Below are 23,392 nucleotides of genomic sequence, written 5' to 3'. Positions count from 1 at the left end.
ATAAACGTACAGTCAGCCAGAGCAACAAGTGACGTACTCAGAACTAGTTAACATGACAACTGAGCATGCATTTAACAGATGAAATGAAAGCTGGTTCGCTCCTACTGAATAATAGTTAAGTGAAGCTGGCTGGCTACTACCAATGTTAATCCCAGGAGCGGCATGAATTGTGGCCTTCTGCTTTGTTTGTTTTAGCGTGGTTATAGTTTCTTCAAATTAACAGTAGCAATCTAGCTACAGGCAGTTCAGTTGCCTTAGGACAGTCAGAAACCTTGTAATTAGGCCTTGTAGATCTAATATGAGTGAATTTTCAGCAAGCGTTTTTTCCTTTTTCACGCTTCAGATTTGTTTATTTTTGGTGGACTGCTAAAATGGATTAGGTGAATGTTTACTTGGCCTCCTTCAATACAGCAAAACCCTAATTCTGATGCTCAAACCCCAAAAATACACAATTGGATTGCATTTAAGGACTTGTAGTGTCTAATTTTTGGAGCAGGATCCATACTAGCAACTTAAAATTGGGATATCTGGTGCTTTGCAGTAGCACAAAGGTTGTTTTTATTTTTTTCCCCAACTTCATGGAAAAGTAGTACTAATTCCATTTCGTACTCCTTTACATATTGGTGCTAAATCGAATACTGCAATTGTGTAATCAGCTGAGATAACTAAGAACTCCTGCGCTGTACAGGGTCTTTGGGGGATTGGGTATACCAACAAATTAGAATTGAAAATGATGTCAAGTGCAATGCACACCTGCAGCTTCATTTAGCTCACATTAAATGACACCTGCAGGTCACCCTGGAGGCATCATACAGATGTGGTCCTGGTGTAGCCGGATTGTGCTCCTGTGGGTGTTTTGTTGAATGTCATACAGATGTTGGGTCACCTTAACAGCTGCAACAAAACTAACAGGAACATGACAGAGATGTCACTCAGAGTACAGTCTATACACGAGAGAAGGTCTAATCAGCCAGTTTTAGGTGACATGAACAGTTTGTGTGGGTGGAACATAATTATTTCTTAGTATGTAGTCTGCTTCCATGTAAAAAACATAAAGTAACTGGATACAAATATTACTTTATTGGTCTTTCTGTGCCTTGTTCACAGCATAACATAACCATGTGAAATTCTGCCGTACTGTTGGCACAGCTGACACACTCAGGTGTAAGTGAAGTGGGTAGATTAGCTAAAAACAACACTAATTGCTTTGCAGGGAGGTGCCAGGCCACCGCCGCATCCCTGTCCAGGTTCCACCGCGGCTCTGATGCAGCGCGCCTCTCTTGGCCAGGCCAGCGGGTTACCATTCAGGCCACGTATCCGCCTGTAGCAGTAATGAGAAGTGCCTCGGCGTTAATGAGATAAACACAGACATTAGATTGGCTCAGCAGGAGCTCGGAGGAGCGGAGAGGGCGAGAGGAAAAAGAGAATGCAGGTTGGCGGGTGAGACGGGGGAGGCGAGAGAGAGAGAGAGAGAGAGCGAGAGAGAAAGGAGATGAGCGAGGGTGGTGGGCATGGTGAGAAAGATGATGTGATGAAGAGATTGGAAGAATATGAAATATTTACGGGAAAAAGGCTTGGTTAGTTTCTTGAAAGTGTGAAGTAGGGCTTCATTACAACTCGTGCAGAGGTGACAAGTGTATTTTGCCCGTAAAACGAGAGAACGAGCGCCGCAGAATGATAATGATCATGATGGTCGTAATGGCAAAGTTGATAAGAAAAACATCACACAGTGCGGAGTAACAGCTATTTTATTGGACCAAATGTTGAAATATTCATGCTCCATATGCTGTGTGACGACTGTAACCCTTTTTCATGTTCCTACACACACACACAATATACTCACACTGTAGATTGCCAGTGCCTGCTGTAGCATTATAACCATATCTATCATTAGGCAGTCTTTTTCCAGCCAAAGCCGCTAATGAACGCACAGGAGTGAGAATGAGTTTGTCTAGCGGTGGGAGAAGTGTGCATGTGTGCATCAACATTTAGAGAATGTGACGCAAGGTGGAGTGTGTGTGTTGCATTTGCATGTTGTGTGAGTTAAAGAGCCTCTTTCATCAACTCGTGCAAGTATTATTGCCCGAGTGAACTTTACTGTTTCATCATAAAAGTCTCCAAAAAGATCCTATTAACCCTAACCTTCAAAACAAAAGTGTATATGGCTGCATGCAGTTATATCTACCTGAAGTTTCAGGATTATAAAGATAAACAGGAAGTTGCAGAGATAATTTCGGGTCAGTTAAAGATATAATATATAACATTTCTGCTTTAAATGTCTGAAAACAACTAATCTTTTGCCCTGTATTTTATTGTGTTGTGTACTTACATTATCTCAAATGTTTCCAACAATATTCAACCGCAGAGAAATTTGAAATTTTACTCAAGTTAACTGGGGGATGTTGTTTCATTTGGTAAAGTGTTGATATAACTTCCGGGGAAATGTGATTAAATATAACATAAAACTGTACTACTAACATTTTTTTTAGCCTGCGTAGCGTCAGACTGTTTCAGAAGCAGTTTCACTGGCAATGGCGGTTGTTAAACAATGAATACAACTGCAATGATCCCACGCCACTTCACAGGATCCTCAAACTCGTCTCTTTTGTTTTCATTGTTTTGATTAAGCGAGCTCTACTGCGTTTGAATCTCACCTTGTTGCATCTGTGTCCCTTTTCTTGTGTTGCCAGGTTTGGTAAAAAGAAAGATGACAAGAGCAAAGAGGCTGCCAAAGCCTCCAAAAACAAACTGGAGGCCTTAAGTGAAGAGGAGCTGGACAGGATCCCTGACAACAGAGACGGGTATGAATCAGACGTGGGCGGAATACGTCTCTTTGTGCTGTTTTTTTTTTTTTTCGCAGTTTAGAGTGTCAAAAGAGAGGGATTTACAACACGGGGAAGCGCTGAAGGAGCCAGGAAGTTCCCACAATCATTAGAAGAGCATTTTGTCAGTGTAGTAAAGTGCTTTAATTGACAGCTCACTTAAATTGTGAATCATCCAGATGCATCAGTAAGCACCCACATCCTCCTCCAAAACAACTGCTCAGTTGAATGTGTAGCAGAGCTCTCTATCTTACTGCCAGGCCCACGAGTGAAGAATGCATGTCTTGTGACACTACTTCTCCGAGGCTTTTTCCATCCTAGGCAGCATTAGATTATCTCAATATCACATCAAACTGCTTTCATTGTGAAATGAATTATGATTGCATTCTTTAAAGCTGAAAAAGACAACTTTACAGCTTTCACCCCCCGGAGCGTTTCACTGTAGTGTCTCTGTTGGCACCACTGTTGCAAAGGCAGTGTTGGCAACATGGCTACCGCTAACAGTCCAGCTACTGTTTCCTGCTTGCCTTCCTTGCCTCCTCCATCAGCGATGTTCTTTTTCTTCTGCAGTGTTTCCACAGTTATTCCACCAGTTATTCTTCAGGATGATTTGCTAAAGCGAAAGACTTACGACAGTCCATTTTGCAATAATCCATCCAAAACAGTTTTAGGTGGACTCTAATAATGAAGTTGATTTAATTCAAACCATGTTTTTCATCGTTTTAAACCTGCTTTGCATTTTTGTAAGTAGTACATTTGTTCGACAAAGCTCAATTCACTGAAATACATCCATCAAATGGTGCAAAAAAGTAGCTTTTCACTTACATTTAGCAAGATCTGTGGCACTCATTGTTTATACAGGACCAAATATCTAGATGTGATAAAACTATACTAATACATGACAAAATCAGAATTTGCTAGCCATTCTTTAAGGAACAAAATGTTTTATTGTTATTATTTCAATTACTTTAAACATTCTGTGACAGCACTGAAATTAAAATGTTTTGCACATTATGGACAGATAAAATTTTAACAGAATCCAGAGAAAAATAAGCAATTGCTGAAGCTTAAGATACAAAATAAAGAATATTAAAAAAAGAAGGATAAACTTATGATGTGACAGAAATTCATGACCGATAAAGCATTTAGAGGACACTTGTAGGATTTTGCAAGGTCCCATGAATTTAGTAGAAATGATGATTCAATGACACAGACTGGGAGGACCTAGGTGAGTTGTTGGGATGATCCTTGTATTTGTAATGTCTCCGTGTGTAAATGCCTCCTCCCCTCCTGTGTGACAGCTACGATCCACGTTACGCCGAAATCATCTCGGGCCACGCCACCCCTGACCAAGCCTCCCTCCCCGACGTGGAAGATGACGATAACGACCCCAACTACGCCCGCATCAACAACTTCCGCCAGCCACCTTCACCCCAGACGTTCATCAGTCGCACGCCCTCCCCTGCAGCCCCTGCAGCAGGGTCCAACCAGCCTCAGAACTACTCGGATGAGCTGGACGGACTCTATGCCAAGGTCAACAAGTCCAGACCCCCGCCTCCTCTACAGAACCAGCATCAGACACAGGCAGACAGGTGAGAGAGGCGAGGGAGGCGTTTCATCGCTTTAAAACTCTGACGAGGCCCCAGCATCAGCTGGTTCTGTCTTGATTTTGTATTGTATTGTCATGCATATGCATCATTTTTTCCAAATTCGTGTGCAGCATTTGCATCTGAAGTTCTGTTCAGGTACACACGACTGTGTGTAGGTTTGTACACACAAGGTCACGGGCCATGGCTTGACCAGCATGAGTGAGGGAGTATTTGCACATATCTACATTCATGGTCTGCCAAGCCAGGAAGAATGCATAAAACATGAGTGCATACTTACACTGTAGTTACACACTCATATATGCACACACACACACACTTATACAGTAATGTCATGAATGATTTATGCAAGTCTTCTGTTGTGTTTGCGATCATTTCGACCTTTGTAAATCTTTAAAATCTCTCAAAACACAGTGATCATCTCAATTTGATAATTACATTTTTTAATACTATTCATAGCTGGGTAGTGAAATGCACAAAAATTTGGTTTGGGGTCACGCACACCACCGAGTGTTAAAAATGGAAAAAATACTGTTTTCATGTTTTTTCCTCCTTTTAAGAAGAGAACTCAGTTAGGAGTCCCACTCCGACTATAGGATTATAGGATGTTCCTCATCCTCTTTCCCACACCCGTACTTACATGCACACACACAAATATATACAGGGTCAGCAGAACACATCCCATCAAGTGCAAGGTTTCCTCTGCTCAGCGCTCCCTCCTATTTAATGCTGTTTAAATTTCAAGACACAATGCTTCTTAGGCCACCAGCTGTATCCTTGTCTGTTCACACCTGGCACTATAAGGTGCTCTAAGCAGATGCAACCATCGGTGGCCTTGTTCCTGATACGGATATAAACACGAAATAAATTTGGCTGGAAATACTCGACACGATCCGGGGTGTCCGTGGAGACCACGCAATGAATAAAACATATGAATGCTACACTGTGAAGTTTAAAGGAGCTTGTGCAGTGACATATTTTAGCTATTTGCTCTGTACACATTAGTTTTAAAATAAAAAGAAAGAAATAAAAGGGTAGGAAGTTCTAACTCTCAGCTTTAATTTAGAGGACAGTTCACTCGAAACTGAAAGTCCATCATTATCTGCTCACCCCATGGATATGTAGGTGTTGTTTTTGGAGCTTCACAGCTGAAGTAGATGAGGATAACTGAAAATAAAATAGCCTCATAAAGTTTTTTCAGCATGTTAGAAGTCTCCGGCAGCTCTGAGATCCCATTGATTTAAAAAAAAGTTATTTACACCCTTCTCAAAATTAAAATCTTTATTCTAGCTGCTAAGCTAAAATGTTTGTGCACACATAGTCTAAAGTTGGTGCACAAGCTGGACTCTTCAGACCTCTGAATAATTGCATTACACTGGACAAGCTATATGGAGCCATTCTATGTTTTTTTCAGTAGTTTTTATGTATTTAAACATGTTTCCATTGACTTCAGTTAATCAGGAGAATGCTGCAGCGTTGTTTTGCAGTGAAACTTCACCTGACTTTCCATCAGCACGGAGCACTGGAAAGAGGTTGAGGTGACAAGCCTCGGCCAGTCAAGAACATCATGTCTGGCCACAAAAACCTCCGTGGTTGCTTTGTATGTATGACATCATTGTCTTGCTGCACAGTCCTGCACTGTTGACTTAGTGTGGATGTGAACGCCCTGGAACAGCTGGCATGTGTTTCGTTCATATTGTTTGTAATACATGTCATAAACAGATTATTTTTACTACTGCATGACCTACGGTTTTGTACAAAGATGGAATTCAAAATCAAGAATACATACTTTTACACGTCGTGCATCTAGACTGTTTTGCATGAGACTTCCGTCTTGTCTCGAACATAATGAACTAGATGGCAGCGTGAATCTGCTGATGGATGAGATACTCGTGCTCGTGATGGGACGGGATGTAAACATTAATGCCGTCGTCCACGACTTAGCTGTAATGTTAGCTAGCTTAGTTAGCTTGCCTCTTATCCCTGAGTTGATGCACACTTCCTTCTGCTCTTTGAAACGTGCGGTGGGTGTTATACTTGGATTATCTTGAGTAACTGGCTTAAGATTTCTGAAATTGGTGTTGAGTTTGAGAGAAGGCAGACCTTTCTACAGCTGATACTTCCAAAACTCAGCTCACACCAAAACAATACAGATGGATAAGAGGAAAACTATGAATTTTCGGTTTTGAGGCGACCTGTCCCTTTAAGGTAATACAATAACCAAATATACTTGAGTAAAACTTAATATCAGAGGGTAAGAGAAGGGTTACTGCTTGCAGAAGTACAATGCTTACCAGTGCTGTCAGTCCTTCGACATTATATATTATTACTGCTGACGTTTTTTGAGTTTAACTTTCAGACAGTTTTGTATGTGAGAGGGGAAAATGGGAGAAAACCTAGAGAGAATTCTAATGCAAATTTATCATTTCCCGTATGAAATAATACAGGGCACATTAAAACTTCCCTCAACTTAAACTGTCTGACAGAAATTACTATTGACTTGCAAATCAAAAACCTAAGCCCCAGACACCCAATCTCATCCAGAGAAAGAGCGGATACGGAGAGACGGAGGGAGTGGTTGGACATGGAAAGGAGACAGATGGGAATGGAAGGGAGTGACAGACGGGGGGGGGGGGGGAGAAAAGCAAGAAACGAGTGTAGAGAAAGAGGGAGCCAAAATGGAGGGAGAGAAAGCGCGTTAGATAGGCAGAGTAAATTCGAGAGGGAAGAAGTGACAGAGGAGAAAATTCAGACAAAAGAGGAGGAGGGATAATTAGCCACAGTCTAGCAGCCTGACAGATCTGTTAGACCACTTTAGCTCTCATCCACTAGTGTTGGGTACTTCATTACCAGCCTGTTTTCTCCCTCTTCTCCCTTTCTCCCTCACTTTCTCTCTGTCTCTGCCTCTCCAACTCTCTCGGCGTGTCACTTGTCCATTCTCTGTACCCTGTTTTGCTCATAATGTATATTAGATAGTCTTTAGCATTAGCATGATGGATGAGGAGCCCTCTCTGGCTTGTTAACTCATGTGAGGGAGCCTCCGGGGACGAAGCAAGACAGAAATAAATGTCTAATAATGTTGTTGTACGGCGGTCATACTGCACATGTTGGTTTTATTAGAAACTCAAGTAATTAACAGTGGCCGCCAAAAACGGTGCCTTCATTATTTTCGTTGTTAACCTACCACACTGAGCTATTAATTGACATAACCTATTAGCAGTTATTAAAGGATAAAGCTCAATTTTGTTGTTATTGTCTACAAATCCCATCAAAAGACAAAAATCCAACAATGAACTTATTCTCATAATAAGTACTGACTGTGGAGCCAGAGATGGCTTATTTTTCTGTGCAACAGAGCGCCATTGTTTTCTTTATTCCAGGCATTTATCTGACAGATGGTGACAGATAGTGAAAGTGACAGGAAGTAAAGGGAGAAGAACAGGGGGGGACTACATGCAACAAAGGTTTCCCGACTGGAGTTGAAACCGAGGATGCTCTACTTGTAACGCTGCAACATAGTCGGCGCCTGAGACCCTTGGGCCTGTAGGATCACACACTTGCCACCCTGATGTAAACAGTCACAAATGCACGAAATGCATATTGATCCGAGGATGAAAACCCTGACAAATGCACTATTTGCGCCCGTTTGAGTAGTGTTTGGTTAAAACTGGAGTGCCCAGATGTTGAAGTGAAACTATCGACCAAATCGCCGTGATGTCACACTAACTTCTGGGCGGACAACGAGCCATTGAGCTGAGAAACTTTATTTCTGTCATCAGCTGTGACGCTTGAAGTTATATAGTTAGACATGGTGGTTTGACCTAGCTGATGTTTCTGCTGCTTTGTAATATGTACTTTGTTGCTCTGCTAGTGTATTCAATTCAAGTTGTGTGTAAATTCTCTATAGAGAAAACAATTTAAATGAGAAAACAAAGGTGAGCAAGTCAAATGATTACCAGAAGTGTCTTTTGTTAACTTCCATCACAGTTCACAGACAGACTTCCGGGCACAACTTTGATTTACCATGCTTGCTGTGGTTTTCCCGTGCAATATCATGTTTTTAATGACTTCTCAGCTGCCCTCATTTTCAGTCTTACTTCTAAATGAAGACGTCAAGATAACAAGGCTAAACTGTTGGCATCTTTACAACCCATTTTTTTCCCTGACTGCTCTTTATAGTGACTTTGCCATGGCTATTAGATGTCAGCAATTACTTTGATTTGTACAATTTTATCATAATTAAATCAAATGAACCTAAGACCATGAAAATAGGAACCAAATTAAAGTTTTTACAGTATTTCATTTTTGCTGCTTGAAGGCTCTCAGTTGAAACAACTAAAACAAAGCACGTAGTTTGATGATGTAGGGGAGCATTGGATTGTGGGTGATGATGTCTCCATAGCTAAACAATCACCATGGCCAATCAAAATCTATCTGGCATGAGTCTTGCCGACTTCCTTCCTCGTTATCTTGGATAAAATCAGGATTTCTCCAAGTTTAAAAATTGTTCATAGCATGTGAGATAATATGCACAACTCAACAACATATATAACAAAGGGCTAATCATTTTTAGACATTTTAATGCAGCAATGTTACATATTTTATCTTTAAATACCAGAGGAGGCCATGTCGGATGACCTCAAATGTATTCTGTAGTCGCACCCATTTACCTCACGCTCATGCTCCCTGGTCGCCGGACGTTTCTCCGTTCACCATCTGCGGCTTGGACGAGGGGCAGTCATTCACAAAGTCGGTGCATCTGTTAAAACACGCGCTGCCAGCCATGAGGTCGGGACCCCCGCGCCTTTCATTCACACAGACGCGCACAGATATACACACATGGTCAGAAATAGACACACGCAGCCACACACGTGTAATATTTCTGCGAGGAAGCCCCGCGTAACCTAGCAACAATGCTGTGTGTGTGGTCCGGTGAGTTTCAAAGCACCACACAAAAATCATAGGCGTTAGCTTACATACTGTGTGTGTGTGTGTGTGTTTATATATATATATATATATATATATATATATATGTATATAGTGTCTATATATAAAGTTGAAGCGCAAATAAGCCTACTTTTCACTTCTCCAGTTTCAGAGTATGTGCCTATGAAGCAGCTCTCGATAGCTGTAGGATGTGGAATTTTTATTGTTTCCAAGGGAACAACATATCTGTTTCTTTCATCTTTCAGATCACACTGTTTTAATAATGCTGAGGAGGAAATGTGCTCATTATACACGGGGGATGTTGTGTGTTTGAATTCCTAATGCTAATCAAGCTTTATCCAAATGTTTTTTGAAAGTCGGTATGAATGCCTCAGCGTCCATGCATGATCCGTGTGTGTTTGCATAGTTTTACCGACTGAAACATGCCACTGCCCCCCCCCCCCCCTTACCGTCTCTTCCTGTCAAGGCCTTCAATAGTGGACTCCCGGCACTGTCTCCCTAATTTACTGTCGGACATTTTCATTACGCCTTCAATGGCAGGTGTGTGCCGTGATGGGCGTCACATTTGATTAGAGCTATGCTAGAGGCTGACCTGTGGAGAAAAAAGGTTAGTTATGCTTGTCAAATTTTATTAGCCAGGAGGCAGTCTTTGTAGCTGGAGCAAGAAACGGGGAGATGAGATGAAAGAGGAGTGAGAGAACGTGAGAGGCCGGAGCAGTGAGATGTGAAGAGTCGAGAGAGGTGTGTTGTAAAAACACGCCATTGTGCAAAGAAAAGGGAGATGAAGGTGAGCTTGTAAGCTAAGACAAGTAAATGACACATCAGTGAGCATGCTCCCGCATTTCTACCACGGTTCAAGCTGTGGCACGAAGAATATGTGCCTCTAAGTTTGCCTGACACTGTGACAAAGTCCAATTCTCAAATCACTCCAGACAGGCTTGACTAATTGTTGACAGTTTTAAAAAGAGGCTACAAGGTCTTTTGGATGTAGATTTGCTGTTTCCCTGTACAAGCCCTGAATAGTGCTGGTTTCCTCTCTGATTCCTTCTCATCTCCGCCATTTCGGGGCGACACAGTTTTATTCCCCTATAGACAGAAAAAGAAATGGGAAGCAAACGGCATGAAAGGCGTGCAAAAGCTGACATTATATAAGGAGGCTTCCCATTAAGGCAGATGCAGAAATCTGCTTCTTCCGTATTGTGTATGCAAACAGCAAAAATACACCCTCTTATTTTCTGTTGTAGGTTTAGTCGTCAGGCAGCACCTGCCTGAGGAAGTGCTCAAAGAGAAAAAGATATGTTCTTCTCTTGAAAGCAACACATCATTAGTGGAGACTGCACATTAAGTCATTTTTTGTCTTCCGTGCCCTTAAAGCGATTTTTTTTCTCTCTCTCAGTGCTCTGAGCAATTAAAATGTTTCCTTTTGCATTTGAGCAGCTTCCAGTTTTCCTTTTGTTCATGGTCACTTTCACAAAGAAAACAGACTGTAACTGGAAGCTAGAGTTAGATTGTGAGGTAATCAAGTTTGTTTTTTTTATGTCTTGCCTCCTAACAGAAAACAGATATGTGGTGAGCATTGTTTCTGCCATACAGATGCTGGGGGGCACTGTGATCGGTGAGGCAATGCTTCCCAGCCTCTTAAAAATAAATACATTTCAAAATGTCTGAATTTTATGAGCAAAAGCTTAAATATTTCCATTTCTTTTAATATGTGACTCAGTTGTCTGCTTGCAAACCAAATTCCCTTTATTCCATGCAACCATGATACACCAACTATAAATTGAAGTAATGAGTACAAATTGGAGCCAATTTACTGCACAGTTGAGTCACCATGTTTAGTCCCATATTGTGGAATTGAGAATATAAAACAATATTCATTATAAAGCAGGCCCAGGTGCTACAGTATATATTAATAATGTGAATTTATCAAAATCCTCAAACAACAGAGAAATGCGCACAACCCGTATTCAGAAACTGTCCCTTTAAACAAGCCGTCATGAATTTTGTGAGGTTGTGATGTCACAACTATACAGTCATCGCCCTCAGCACAGCCGCGGCTGCTTTGCTAAGAGCATTACACCAGTTTTACGCATTGAGATCAGTTTGCTAGTCATGGGCAAGAGTTGTGAGGTTTTGCAAAGCTTTTTTTAGTTTGAAAGATTTGGGGTTGCATTATGGGAAGTGTAGTATTCTGTGTGTGAGTGGTTTGCCCATTACAGGGGCTAGAAGTCAAGGTATCTTGGCCCCTGCTACATTGCTTTAGACCATTTTTATTTATCCATCTTTTGTTAGCCCCCCAGTGTGATTGAACTGTAAAACCAATTTGCTGAACTTCTACTTTAAATCAGAATAATCCGTTCAGTCCTCCTCTGATATCATTTCCACATAACAGCTTCAGGCTGCATTGCCATTACCATTTCTTACAAGAACTACAAGACCAATTGTGAGTCAGTCAGTCCGTCCTATAGTCATGTGAGACCAAGAGTTATAGGCTTCAGTAATACTCAAATTAACTGATAACAGACTAGAGCTCACACTGAGTTTAAAACGGTACATTTCCTTATAAATTTTTTTTTGTTGTCGGGGACAGTAAAAACCTCTTTGTTTTACCATCCGTTCCAGTTCAGAGCTCCACCAACTTTCTGTCTGACTGTATTCCCAATTCTCCACCAGGAGACCGAACATTGACCGTGCACTTTGATGTGTGCTTACCTCCAGCACGCAGGCAGCATAGAAAAAAAACTGCCTGCCTGAGCTTTTTCCCCCCAGTGTGTTGTGTTTAAATCAGCTGGCCACAGCAAGAAGAAGTCGCCAAACCAGCCGGCGGCGGCGCACACTTCCTAATTAGTCTGCCCCCACACTGGCTAACGCCACGGGATAGTTGCTTTCCTCGCACACTCTCTCCAGCCCGCTTTTTATATAGCAGACGGTTTTGTTCTCTCTCCAATCCCCTCGCTCGTTCTTTCACTCTTTTCCAAGGTCCCATCTCTGTCTTTTTGTTGCTGTTTGGTTTTTGCTCTCATTCTGTCTTCTGACGCGTCTTTCATTTCCTGCTCCGGTGTCTCATCTTTTCCCTGTCTTCCGTCAGTCTCCGTCCTCCTCCGGGTTTTTTTTTTTTTCTCCCATCTCTCAGTGCACCTTCAAATCAGCCTGCATAGTCAGATACACTGACATATGGATGAGACATGATAGTTGAAGGGAAAACGCATTCCGACTTAAGTGGCATCAGTTGCGGTAGTTTAGCTGACCGCGCAAAATAAGAATTTATTGATGTATTGATTAGTTGTAGTCTATTTACATGTCAGACACTCACAAGACCTCCGTGCGTGTCGTGTAGGGAGATTGGTGTATTGGAAAATACAGAAAATCCCTGGAGATTATATGTAGTGATGCATGTTGAAAGCGGATGAGGATGGACGAGATCTGAACATAATTGTTTGAAGGGAGGGGACAGGGGGAGATAATAAAATGCAGCATATACAGACTGCGCCCAGTTCCAGGTAGCTCCAGCAAACAATCGTACTGTAGCTTATACATTTTGCAGTATTGTTATCCAGATTTCTTGCAGAATCATATAATTTCCTAGCATCCGTGGCGTGTTGGGGGTAAGCGAACATCCCTGTTACACACCAACATACTGTGGAAAGCATGGTCAAAGTTGGTGCAGGTAGTCGGTCTGTAGGCTTGGAACGTTTGGGTAATAATTTTACCGTATTGTCTTGGTTTTTTCCTCCGAAAACACGTTAAGCCGAGGGTTTGTTCACACCATGTCTCATGATTTCTCACTCGTCCCATCTGCCTTCCTGTGTTGATGTCATCGTGTTCCAAGTTCTCATTGTGTTGGAGCCAAAATAAGGGCTTTGGAATCTAGATCTGAAAGTCTGTTAAAAGAGATAATTTGAGTTAGATCAAGATACTCTGACCTATAAAATAAAACAGGTCACTTTCCTTCCTGTGGTCCAAATTGAAATTGCTCCCTGATGCTTATTACCTGATGACTGTATGCGAAGTGTACGATGCTCCACCCTGACTAGGATGCTGATTTAAAACGACTTAAAGGGTGTTTTAGAAAAGTTATTTCCTGAATATAACATGTAATCATCAAGTGTCAGACTTTATTTACATCACACTGCTCTATTGAGAAAACTGTACATGGCTAAAGGCTTACATCTCACGTGTCTACGCAACTGGCCTCAGGCCTGCAGACAGTAGTTATTAGCAGCTGATGACAACAGGGGAGCCTACCTGTCTCCCTCTAGACACACAAACACACACACACACGTGTATATAGGAGAGGACCTGCAGATGTGTGTGTGTTTACAGACACACAGAACACACACTCGTGTACCCCTCCCTCCCTCTTCTGTCACAGTTTGGAAAGCAGCCTGCTGAATTGTCAACCCATCAAACTGCTACTCAGCAGTCCCCCACACCCCACACCCCCCCCCCCCCAGCCCATGTTTTATCCAGAATCAGCCTCAGTCTTCAGCCATTAATATGATAATATTTGGCGTTGTCAGTGATGGAGGCCGCGGCATAATGAGATAATTACAGTGTTGTTTCATTTGGAGAGCGACACGCAAGCTCAATCAAAATGGCAGCCCTAATTACGGGCCCTGGGATTGGCTAATGGCTTCGGTAGAAGAGGGGTGGCGTGGAAAAAATAGAAAATAAAATCTCAACTTGGCTCCGAGCATCCGTTCTCAGAGGGTCTGTTTGTTTGTGTGTGTGTGAGTGAGTAGTGGGACTGCTGGGCAGCAGAGGGTAAGTTAGAGTAATAAGTGAATAAATAAATAAGACAAGAGATTAAGTGTGAATAACTTCACAGCAAGGTTGTCTGCGTGATGGGGGGACAGATTAGTATTGATTAGCCATTAAACCGATCTCAAGAAGCAACAATTAGCGCGGTACTGGGCACGAGACCGCCTCTGATATCCATCTTTATAAAACAGAAGCATCTGCACTGCCGTCTCATAGCAGAACGGAAACCTTCGGAAAGTTCTGTCCTCATGGCAGCGTCTGAACGTCAACAGGGATTCCACAGCGAAGTACACACACACACACATTTCTGTAGAATAATAGCGACACTTGGCTTATGAACATAATGGCGCATAAGTGTGTATGACTCAGCCTTCTGTCCCCACTGACTCGGATAAAAGGCAGGCTGCATTAAATCAGAATACGTATGTATACACACTACAGTGTGTCCCACATAGCAAATTGCGAGGATTAACTATCCGCACACAGAAACGCACACTTTTCACGCAATTCCTTCACGCGCACACACACACCAACACACACTCAGAGCCTCAGCCAGATTTTCTAATTAAAGGCAGGGTCGCAGGAGAGACTTAAACATGTAAGCTATGTACTCCGCTAATGAACCTCTCTATCTGCTCGCCGTCTCTCGGCCGCTCTCTCTCCCTGCTCCGCTCCGCTCGGGTCAATATCTGCCCGGAGGTCAGCCCATTAGAATGTGAGGCACAACGCCTGTTTGATGAAGGCTGCGCGTGGGTGTTTATGCGCGGGACAAAGGCCGTCCTTGTGTGTAGTCATTTCGGGGGCATTTGAGTTAGAGGAAGGGTGGAAAGTTTGCTTTTTTTTTTTTTTTTTACTCCTTGTATTACTTTTTTTTTTTACTCCCCCCCTCTGTTTGAATATTTTTACACGGCGTGTATCTACTGAAAAACGAAAATGGCAAACGAACAGCATATCACTGTCAATATTAGATACCCCCTTTCCATTGCAGCCAGTAAACACAGATAAACGGCAGCACTGTGTCGTACTCCGGTAGCACATCCTGAAGGATTATGCTCACTCAGACGCGCCATTTTTGCCTGTTGCCGTTTTGTGTGTGTGTGTGTGTGTGTGTGTGTGTGCGTACGTGTGTTACCCGCAGCCTTGTTTATGTGTGCTCAGCTTTGTACTCTCAGGTGTGTGTAGCTTATCTAACATTAAGGTCCAGTGAGCATGATGATGTTTCTCTTTAAATTTTGTCCCCATTCTGTCCTCAGTTCTTATCTCTTCACTGGCAGTCGCAGCTACTTTTTTTTCTTTTCTTTTCTTCATATTTTTGTCGCTGAGTTATTCTTTTCTCACCTTTTTGGGGTCACTTTTTCAGAAAAGGTCAGCTTCAGCGGGATCATTTGGGTGTTGCCTCGTCAGCGCGCCCGCGTGTAGTTTGAATTGAGGAGGGGAGCGCTGTTTTGGTCCATGTGAAATGAAAAGGAGCATCCGTCAAATATTTTTTTGCACAGGTTGTTGTTCGGATTTTTTTTTCCCCCACACCTTTTTCTCTGTCAGATGTAGAAAGTTCAGTTCAGACACTGATGTCTTCTCAGAGGCAGTACTTTGTGGATATTATCCGCCTGCCTGTCAGTCTCCCTGCCCTGTCAAGGGTTGTCGCTGCAAAGCAAAAGAATATCAGTGGATTTAACAAAGGTGGAACTGAATGCACCGCGTTTTTTACCAGCCTTTTTCTTCATTTTTTATTTCCTCGCTGTGGTAAAAAAAACTTAAAGGTGCTCTATGTAACTATTTGTAGTAATTTACTTTTAATTATCACTCTTTTATAGCAGATCGTAAGGTGATGTGAAGTTCTTTAGATCATGGAATAGTTGCGCAATTAAGATTTCGAGGAAGGGAAGCCTACCCGCCTAAATTGTTGGATAACAGCTTCTCTCCAGCATTATTTACACCTCCCTCTGTGTCTCTCTGCAGTGATCAGCGTCTCCAGGGGTTCCGCAGGGAGCACCAGCAGGCCCGAGCCGCTCCAGTCTACGAGGAACTCGACTCCGCGCGACGAAGAGTCCTGGAGCACGACCCCAACCGGGTGAGTGTGCGGCCTAGAAACGGCAGCTAGGGAAATAAGTCTACAGCGAGAGTTTGCTTGTTTTTTTGGCCTAAAAATCCATACAGACCGCTGTGAAATGACAGCAGGAACACAGTGGACACAAGTTTAAAAGTGTTAAACGAAGGAAATATGTAGCGTACGTGTCTCTGGAGCTCTCCAGTGTTCCTGTGAGCTCAGCCTGTCCTCCCCTGTGCCTTTCTCGGGCTATTTTCAGCTCTCTTGTTAACATTTTGAGGTGCTGTGTGCCACCGAGGCGGCGCCCGCTCTTCTCCTCATTTAGTTTATGGAGAGATCTATTAGACCAGTGACATTTCCATCCACCCTTTCTTTTAGCTCCATACCACCACCTTCTCGCTTTCCTTCCCTCGCACCCTATTACTTTTTCCTTTTTCCTCTCTGATATTGCCGTCCCCTCTACCTCCCTCTCTCTTCTTTCGCTTTCTTATCTTTGGCAGAAACACGGACCCGAAACCTCTCACTGTAGTTGCCTCTCTTAACCGAGCTGCATCGCTAAATGTCCCTGAACCTGCATCGATCCAGCCTGAGGAATCATTTCATTTACCTCCGTACACTCCTGAAGTCAGCATACTCGCCATGGAAATCAATAGCCATTTATCAACCATTTTAAAATAGGATTTTTTTAATAGCGAGCCCAAGGATGCAGAAAATCACACTTTGATCCGAATCCGAATCACTGAATCTGGCCGCAGCGATTTGTGAAGGCATTTCCTCAGAGCTAGATTTCTTTGTCATTAAATGACACAACTGAGCACAGAGAGGAGCAGAGGCATCTGGGAAATATGGATTTACTGACAGCATCGCCGATACCCGATCGCCTGACACCACCTGCCTCCCGCTGTGTCCGCTTCCTCGCGCATTGTAGTCTCTGTTTATTGAGCAATGAAGCCCCGCGAACCGGTCTTCATTAGGCGCTCTCAGGCGCACACCGCGGCTGCCGTCTTCGAGGCCCAACGGGCTTCGTCACTCATTACACATCCCAGCGCGGCACGTGTTTGTGTCTCGGTTCGCCGTGACTCAGTCGGCACCGACAACTCAGACGCAATTAAAGCGCAGCAAGCATGAGGCGCAACCTCTGACCCGATTGTTGTTTTTCACCCTAAAATTGACAGCGATGTCCACAGCGAAAAACCAGCAGTAGGCTGGTCCCCTGAGGAGCCCGATAATGAAACACCCCACACAATCACACACTCAAGCACATACATAGTGAGAATAGAAACACTAAAACAGTAGAAAATCCTGGAAGTTATATAGGGTACAATAAGAGAGAAAAGATGATAATGGGATGTTGTATTAGAAGACAACAGGGTGGCTGAAAAATGACAGCGAAAGAAAATTTGAATAGAACAACTGAAAATAAAGTAGTATGGTAGTTATGTCAGAAAACTACATTTAAACATTTTCTTGTTATCATCCTACTGAGGTTGAATGCCCAACTGCATATCACTTTCGACAAAGGCATCAACCAAGTTTTTTGGTTTGGTTGCAGAGAGTTTCAGAATAGAGTGTTTACCACAATGAATCTTTTTGGATCCATAAACAACAACAAGAAACAACTGGAAGTATGTTCTCTGTTTGAAACTAGAGCCTGACCAATGTATTGGTTGGCCGACATTATGACAGAGTTATTGGTGTATCTGTTGTCCCATACGAGGCAATATGAATTATTTTTTTTGTACCCATCACAATGCATAAAAAAAAGCTTCCTTGGACAATAAAGTTTAAACTATTAGAAGGTTTAAACTATTTAAACTGCTATGCCTCCTTACACATGAATCTTAGTGTCATTGCAAGAGTTCATGTTTATGTAGAGTATATATTCTGTGCATATGTATGTGAGTCTTTCTACACACCAATATCTGTATAGGCATCAGACCCCAAAAATCAGTCGGGCTGTAATCGAAACATTAAGAATTTGATGTAGTACGTAGATAAGATGCTAACGTTGTGGGCTAGGGGGCATCGATCAAAGCATCCACTAGGCCGAAACGTGAGCATGTTGGTTGACATGGCCAGAATAAATGTGTGTGGGCTACCTTTATACCTTTTAGTTATTCAGCAGTCAGGACATTCAGTTTAGCACCACAATACAAGGCACAAAACCCACATTTGGTTTACTAAGGCAGACCTGATGCATCTTCACTTTTTACCTTTTTGTCCTTACACTGTCTTATCTTATCTTTGATCAAAGCCGAAAGAAGTTGTCGTTATAAAATGACATTTACGACTGCAAATCAAATGACTTTATCCCCTTTTCCCCAAAACACAAGCTGAAGATCTAATCGGCGCTTCTTAAGCAATGGATGTCATCTACACACACACACATATACAGACATGCACACGCACACACTTTAAGAGAGATGACCACCAAAAGAATAAGCAGAGACGGGAATAGATTTTCTTACCGCAGTCTGAGCTTGGTCGCCGTCTTTGTTTTTGTCAGTTCAGGTTGGTGTGTTACCCAGACGGCTCTTTTTCTACAGACTAGATGGACACTAAACTACTTCGTACAGAATCATTTTTTAGTTTTTAAGATTTATAGCAATCTAATTAAGATAAAAAAAAAACATGTGTGACACCTAAATAGGCATTATTGAGTGCTGTTGTGTTTATATTCATTGGTTTTCGCAGTCAGGTGCTGACAGCGGAGTTTCACCTGCACATTACTCTACGCACATTTACCTATTTTCTCCCTCCGTATGGTTTTAGAAGAGCATAAATGCAGGCCACTTGAGCATAGCGCTCGCTCGCTAGCTTTGGCCTTGTGTGATCAGCCTTTTAGCTGCCGCCTCCCTCCCCACCTCCACCAGCAGCGAGCCGCGCTGCTCTTTTATGCTCGGCCATTTTTCGGTAGCCATGAATGGTTAAAAAGGCTTTTTTTTCCCAGCTCTCCACACAAGGCCAGGAGCACCTTTCTCCTTCTCTGAGTGGTTTATGTGTGATTTTAAAAGATGAGTGTTTGTGTGTGTGTGTATGCGTGTGTGTCTCCATTTGCTCTCCTGGGCTAGAGGATCCTGGGTAACTCGCTAACCTAAGCTGACATAAACAAAAGCCGGGATAAAAGGCTGTGGTTACGATACCTATTCATGTCTCTGTTTATACTTTCAGTGGTCGTCTGTCTACATGATCTAAAGGTGGAGTTGTCTGTGTGTGTGTGTCACTGCTTTAAGTGAGTGTCAGTGTGTGTGTGTGTGTGTGTGCGTGCCCGCAGATGAATCTGGTCTCCAAAAAGGACTTGATGTCCCTTCCTCATTTCTCTCCTCCGACCCCTCTCTCCATCCGTGTCGCTGTCTGTCTGTCTGTCTCTAATTTGACCCTCCTCCCATGTTCCCTGTCTGTGGATAGGTCACACTTGTAATTATGACAATCACACTGTCCCCCTCTCTCCTTCTATTTTCTCTATATGCTAATGATAGGCTCTCTCTAATGTCTTGATGGCCAATTAAGCCACAGAAGTACATGAGCAGTTTCTTTTTATAGACTTCTTTGTTCTATAAGATCTGTCAGGATGACACCGAGTTGTTGTCACAGAGACTGATGTTGATGTAGTTTCTAACTGGCTGCATGGTTGAATTACTCAGTGAAACCTTTTTGAAGGGACACATACTTCCATAAGGTTGATATTATTTTGTAGCATTTTTATACCAATATTAGTGCAGGCTTATAAAACATGGGTAAAACCACATAAATAGGTAATTGACTCCTTTCCTATAGGCTTTTTTTTCCTTTTTTTAAATATGTCATATTCGAAATTTCAAATATGCCAGAAAAGAAGGAACAGCAGAAAGCAGCATGGAGGCCAGTGACAGTGTAACTGCGGTTACTTTTCGATATCTCTTCTTTCAGTCCTCCCTTCAAACTCAACACCCACTGAACGATGTTCCTTTGTTGCTTGAGGAGACTGATCAAAAACTATTCACACGCTGACATCCTTAACCAGCACGCATCATCACACCGCAAAAGAGGCAACAATTGTGTCCGAGTCCCTAGTATCGGCAAAGCTCTAGAAATGCTTGATCCTACATTTCCCATAGTGCAACCAGTAGCATCTTTCCAGCAGATCCTCCCTGCCCGTGTGTTTTTAACTGCACACCCTAGTTTACAACCATTATGGAATACATGTGTTATCCCCAAATCTGATAAAATGAGATGTCTACTTGTTTCCTATTACCTGAGAATCCAACCAGGCCATGAATCAGGTCCAAACTATATTCAAGCTAATCAGATCAGGTAGGGTCCTATTTGATTGGGGTACTGGGTTTATGTGTCAACATGCTGAGAAGATCCAGCAGATTCAGACTCAGCTCTGAACACGTGGCGAGATGAAACCATCACAGGAGGAAAATGTGTTTTTTGACACACAACAGTGTGTGAATTGTCAAGTGCAGGAAAAATGATATGCATCACTTCTCTGTTAGTCTTCTGGTCTCTTTTAGTCTTAGTCATCCATGGGTCATGTTCAGATCCTCCCTTACACTGGAGGTTATGTTCTCATTCTTGACAGAGCTCCTCCATTAGCCACAGAAGCCATTATACAACTAATTTCACAGGCTGAGTGCTACACCTCGCGACTGATCTTCATGTGTAAAATTGGAGGAGCCCCCTTTAGAAATTATTTTCAGTTCAACATTTACATTATCTGCCTAATAGAATGACATTTCTTACTTTTTCAGGCCTCTTAGAAGGATTATTTACATGATTGCCATAAATGTAGTTCGCTCATTTTATTTAGATTTTTCTATTATGCGTTTCTGGTTATTTTATTTTTAGAGAAATTATCCCACTCATATTGTCTTTCACTATTGGCCTATACGCCCCCTAGTGGTCATTATTGGACATCCAATCATGTCTGCAGCTGACGCCCCTGATCAGACTCAATAGTTTGCCACCATTGTACCACAGCTGCACATCCAGGAAGCTTCACATCAAACACACTGCGTTTACTTTAGTCCTCATTGCATGTTTACTAGAATGTAAATGTACTATATGTGTGTTTCAGCTGACCAATCATAACATGGTCATGAGTCAGTGAGTGGTGCCTCCGTGATCCAGAGTCTTTTTCACCCTTTGTAGTAAAGACACACAGCCCACGGCATAGGAGAAACACACACACACAAACACACACACACACATATATGAACTCATGCATCTTATCTTCAACTCATTACCCTGTGAGTCATAAACAACAGTGGCAGCACATGTGACACCTTAATGAACACAGAAGTCCCTTAAAAAAAAACCACACACGCAACTACACACTCGGAGTCATTATGAAACACACACGGAAGAAACGCTCACACAAGTCCAGATACGACTTGTCATCCGTTGCGCAGCTGTTTTTTTGTACTTCTCTCTAATGTTGTGCGTGCGGACATCCATCACCTTGATGATATTTTAATGTCACATCCTCGGGCTGTCTCAATCTCTCCCCCCCTCTCTCTCACTTTTTTCTCTCCCTCCCACACGTCGGCCATCACTTCATAAATAAACCCCCACATCATTAAGTAAACACGCACCAGCCTGTCACGGTGATAGATGGCCTACACACACTCATAGGCGCGCGCATACACACACACACACACACACACACATATACAGGCACGGGTGATCTGTGCGGGGTGCTTCGTGCCCACAGGCAAAAACCCCCCCGACAGGTTTTGCGCCCACAGTCCTAATGAATGCGCACATATTCATCCGTGAACTTGCGCTGATCTAAAAGCTCGCTCGGAGAAAAAAAAAAAAGAAAGAAGTGTGAGAAAACAAAGTCAGAAAGTTATTATCAGCAGCAGATTTCCAAATGTGGAGGTAACACACTTCAAAAATGTGCCCGCAGGCCCTTCGTGGTTTGATATTGATGTTGGGTTTTGTTTACTGGTGAGATTCGTTGGCTCCCGCTGTTCCCCCGGCGACTGGCCATCACTGCTTTCACCTGACAAGTGCCTCCTCTTACCACACACCTTCCGCTGTGAACAATTCAGGCCGACTCCGTCTCACTCACTGAAGACACACACTCGCAGCAGAGCGCAGGTGTAATGGATGTGCTGGCAGGCTCGTCCCGCTGTGCGCACGCTGCTGGGGAAAGCCGCCACAAAAATGGTGTAGCCCAGCAGAAAGCTGCTTATAAAGACAAGTGGGGAGGGGGACCCAAGGGAGAGGGATGAGGGAGCAAACCAGGGAGAGGAGATGCGGGGGGAATGGGAAACAGCATAGGGGAGTGGCGATCGAGGCAGCCAGTCAGAAAAACAGAAAGCGAGAGGGGAAGAGAGAGCATTGAATCTGTTTATGAGAAAGGGAGGACAAGGAGAGACAACATGACTAAGCAACAGAGCGGAGTCGGAGCAAATAAGGCTTTGAGAGACGCCTTAGGGGGAAGATGGGTCGGATGAGAAATAGCACATCTAACAGGGGGAGCTAGATTGGCACAAGGATGAGACAGATGGGACGGATGAACTGACAGACACATGGAGGCACTGACATAAACGACTGAAGGAATGGAGCGGGGGCGGGAGAGAAAGATCGGGTTTGGTTCCAGGTGGAAGAAAGCAGCTCAGGTGGTGTTGGTGGTTAGAGAGACGGAAGCAAGCATTCAGCCTGCTGGGATGTCCTCAAACATGATATTAAATATACAACATGTAAGATTGTATGTAATGAAAATGTCTAAAACCAACTAGACCATTCTTATACATTCTCACCGAACTCAGCACTCACCAGAGACTCGGGTTCTCTCTCTTCTTTAACCTCTCTGTAATGTGACGTTGATCAAGTAACAGGCTAAATCCAGATTACCTCCACAGTTCATTGCTGCCATTAGGTTGAGAAACGGGAGTGACTTTTTTTTTTGGCTTTTAATCAATTGCAACATGTCATTTGGGATGAAGCTATTACTATCACTGTCCTGTCATTTGCTGATGGTGACCCTGGCTAGGGACTGAAAAATTAATCGATTAAAAAAACAGTTGGACATTATTTTTTTACTGTAGAAAGGGATGGCTCTATTGATTTCCAGGGTGGCAGATGAATCTGCCAGCTCATGTTTGATTTCCTATGGCGGACACGTCTATCAATTCAGACAGATTTTCCACTGTCCTGGTTTGTGATGGGCCAGTAAAGACCATTTATCCGATAGCATTGTAGCATTTTTGATA

The 23,392-nt window shown here is 42.9% G+C and overlaps 1 protein-coding gene across 3 annotated transcripts in view; it reads left to right on the top strand.

Annotated features, from left to right (window-relative positions):
* The window catches only part of pard3ba (par-3 family cell polarity regulator beta a), a 185,808-nt gene that overhangs the window by 130,474 nt on the left and 31,942 nt on the right, over positions 1-23,392 (top strand). For all 3 annotated transcript variants that reach the window (XM_030410309.1, XM_030410312.1, XM_030410311.1), the window contains 3 exons: positions 2,691-2,801; positions 4,124-4,414; positions 16,097-16,208. In XM_030410309.1, coding sequence (XP_030266169.1) covers positions 2,691-2,801; positions 4,124-4,414; positions 16,097-16,208 — 514 coding nt within the window. The remainder of the gene's footprint in view (positions 1-2,690; positions 2,802-4,123; positions 4,415-16,096; positions 16,209-23,392) is intronic.

Source organism: Sparus aurata, chromosome 24, assembly GCF_900880675.1.
Source record: "Sparus aurata chromosome 24, fSpaAur1.1, whole genome shotgun sequence".
NCBI lineage: Eukaryota > Metazoa > Chordata > Actinopteri > Spariformes > Sparidae > Sparus > Sparus aurata.
Note: the sequence above shows the minus strand (reverse complement) of the source record. Positions and strands in the feature narration are given on the sequence as shown.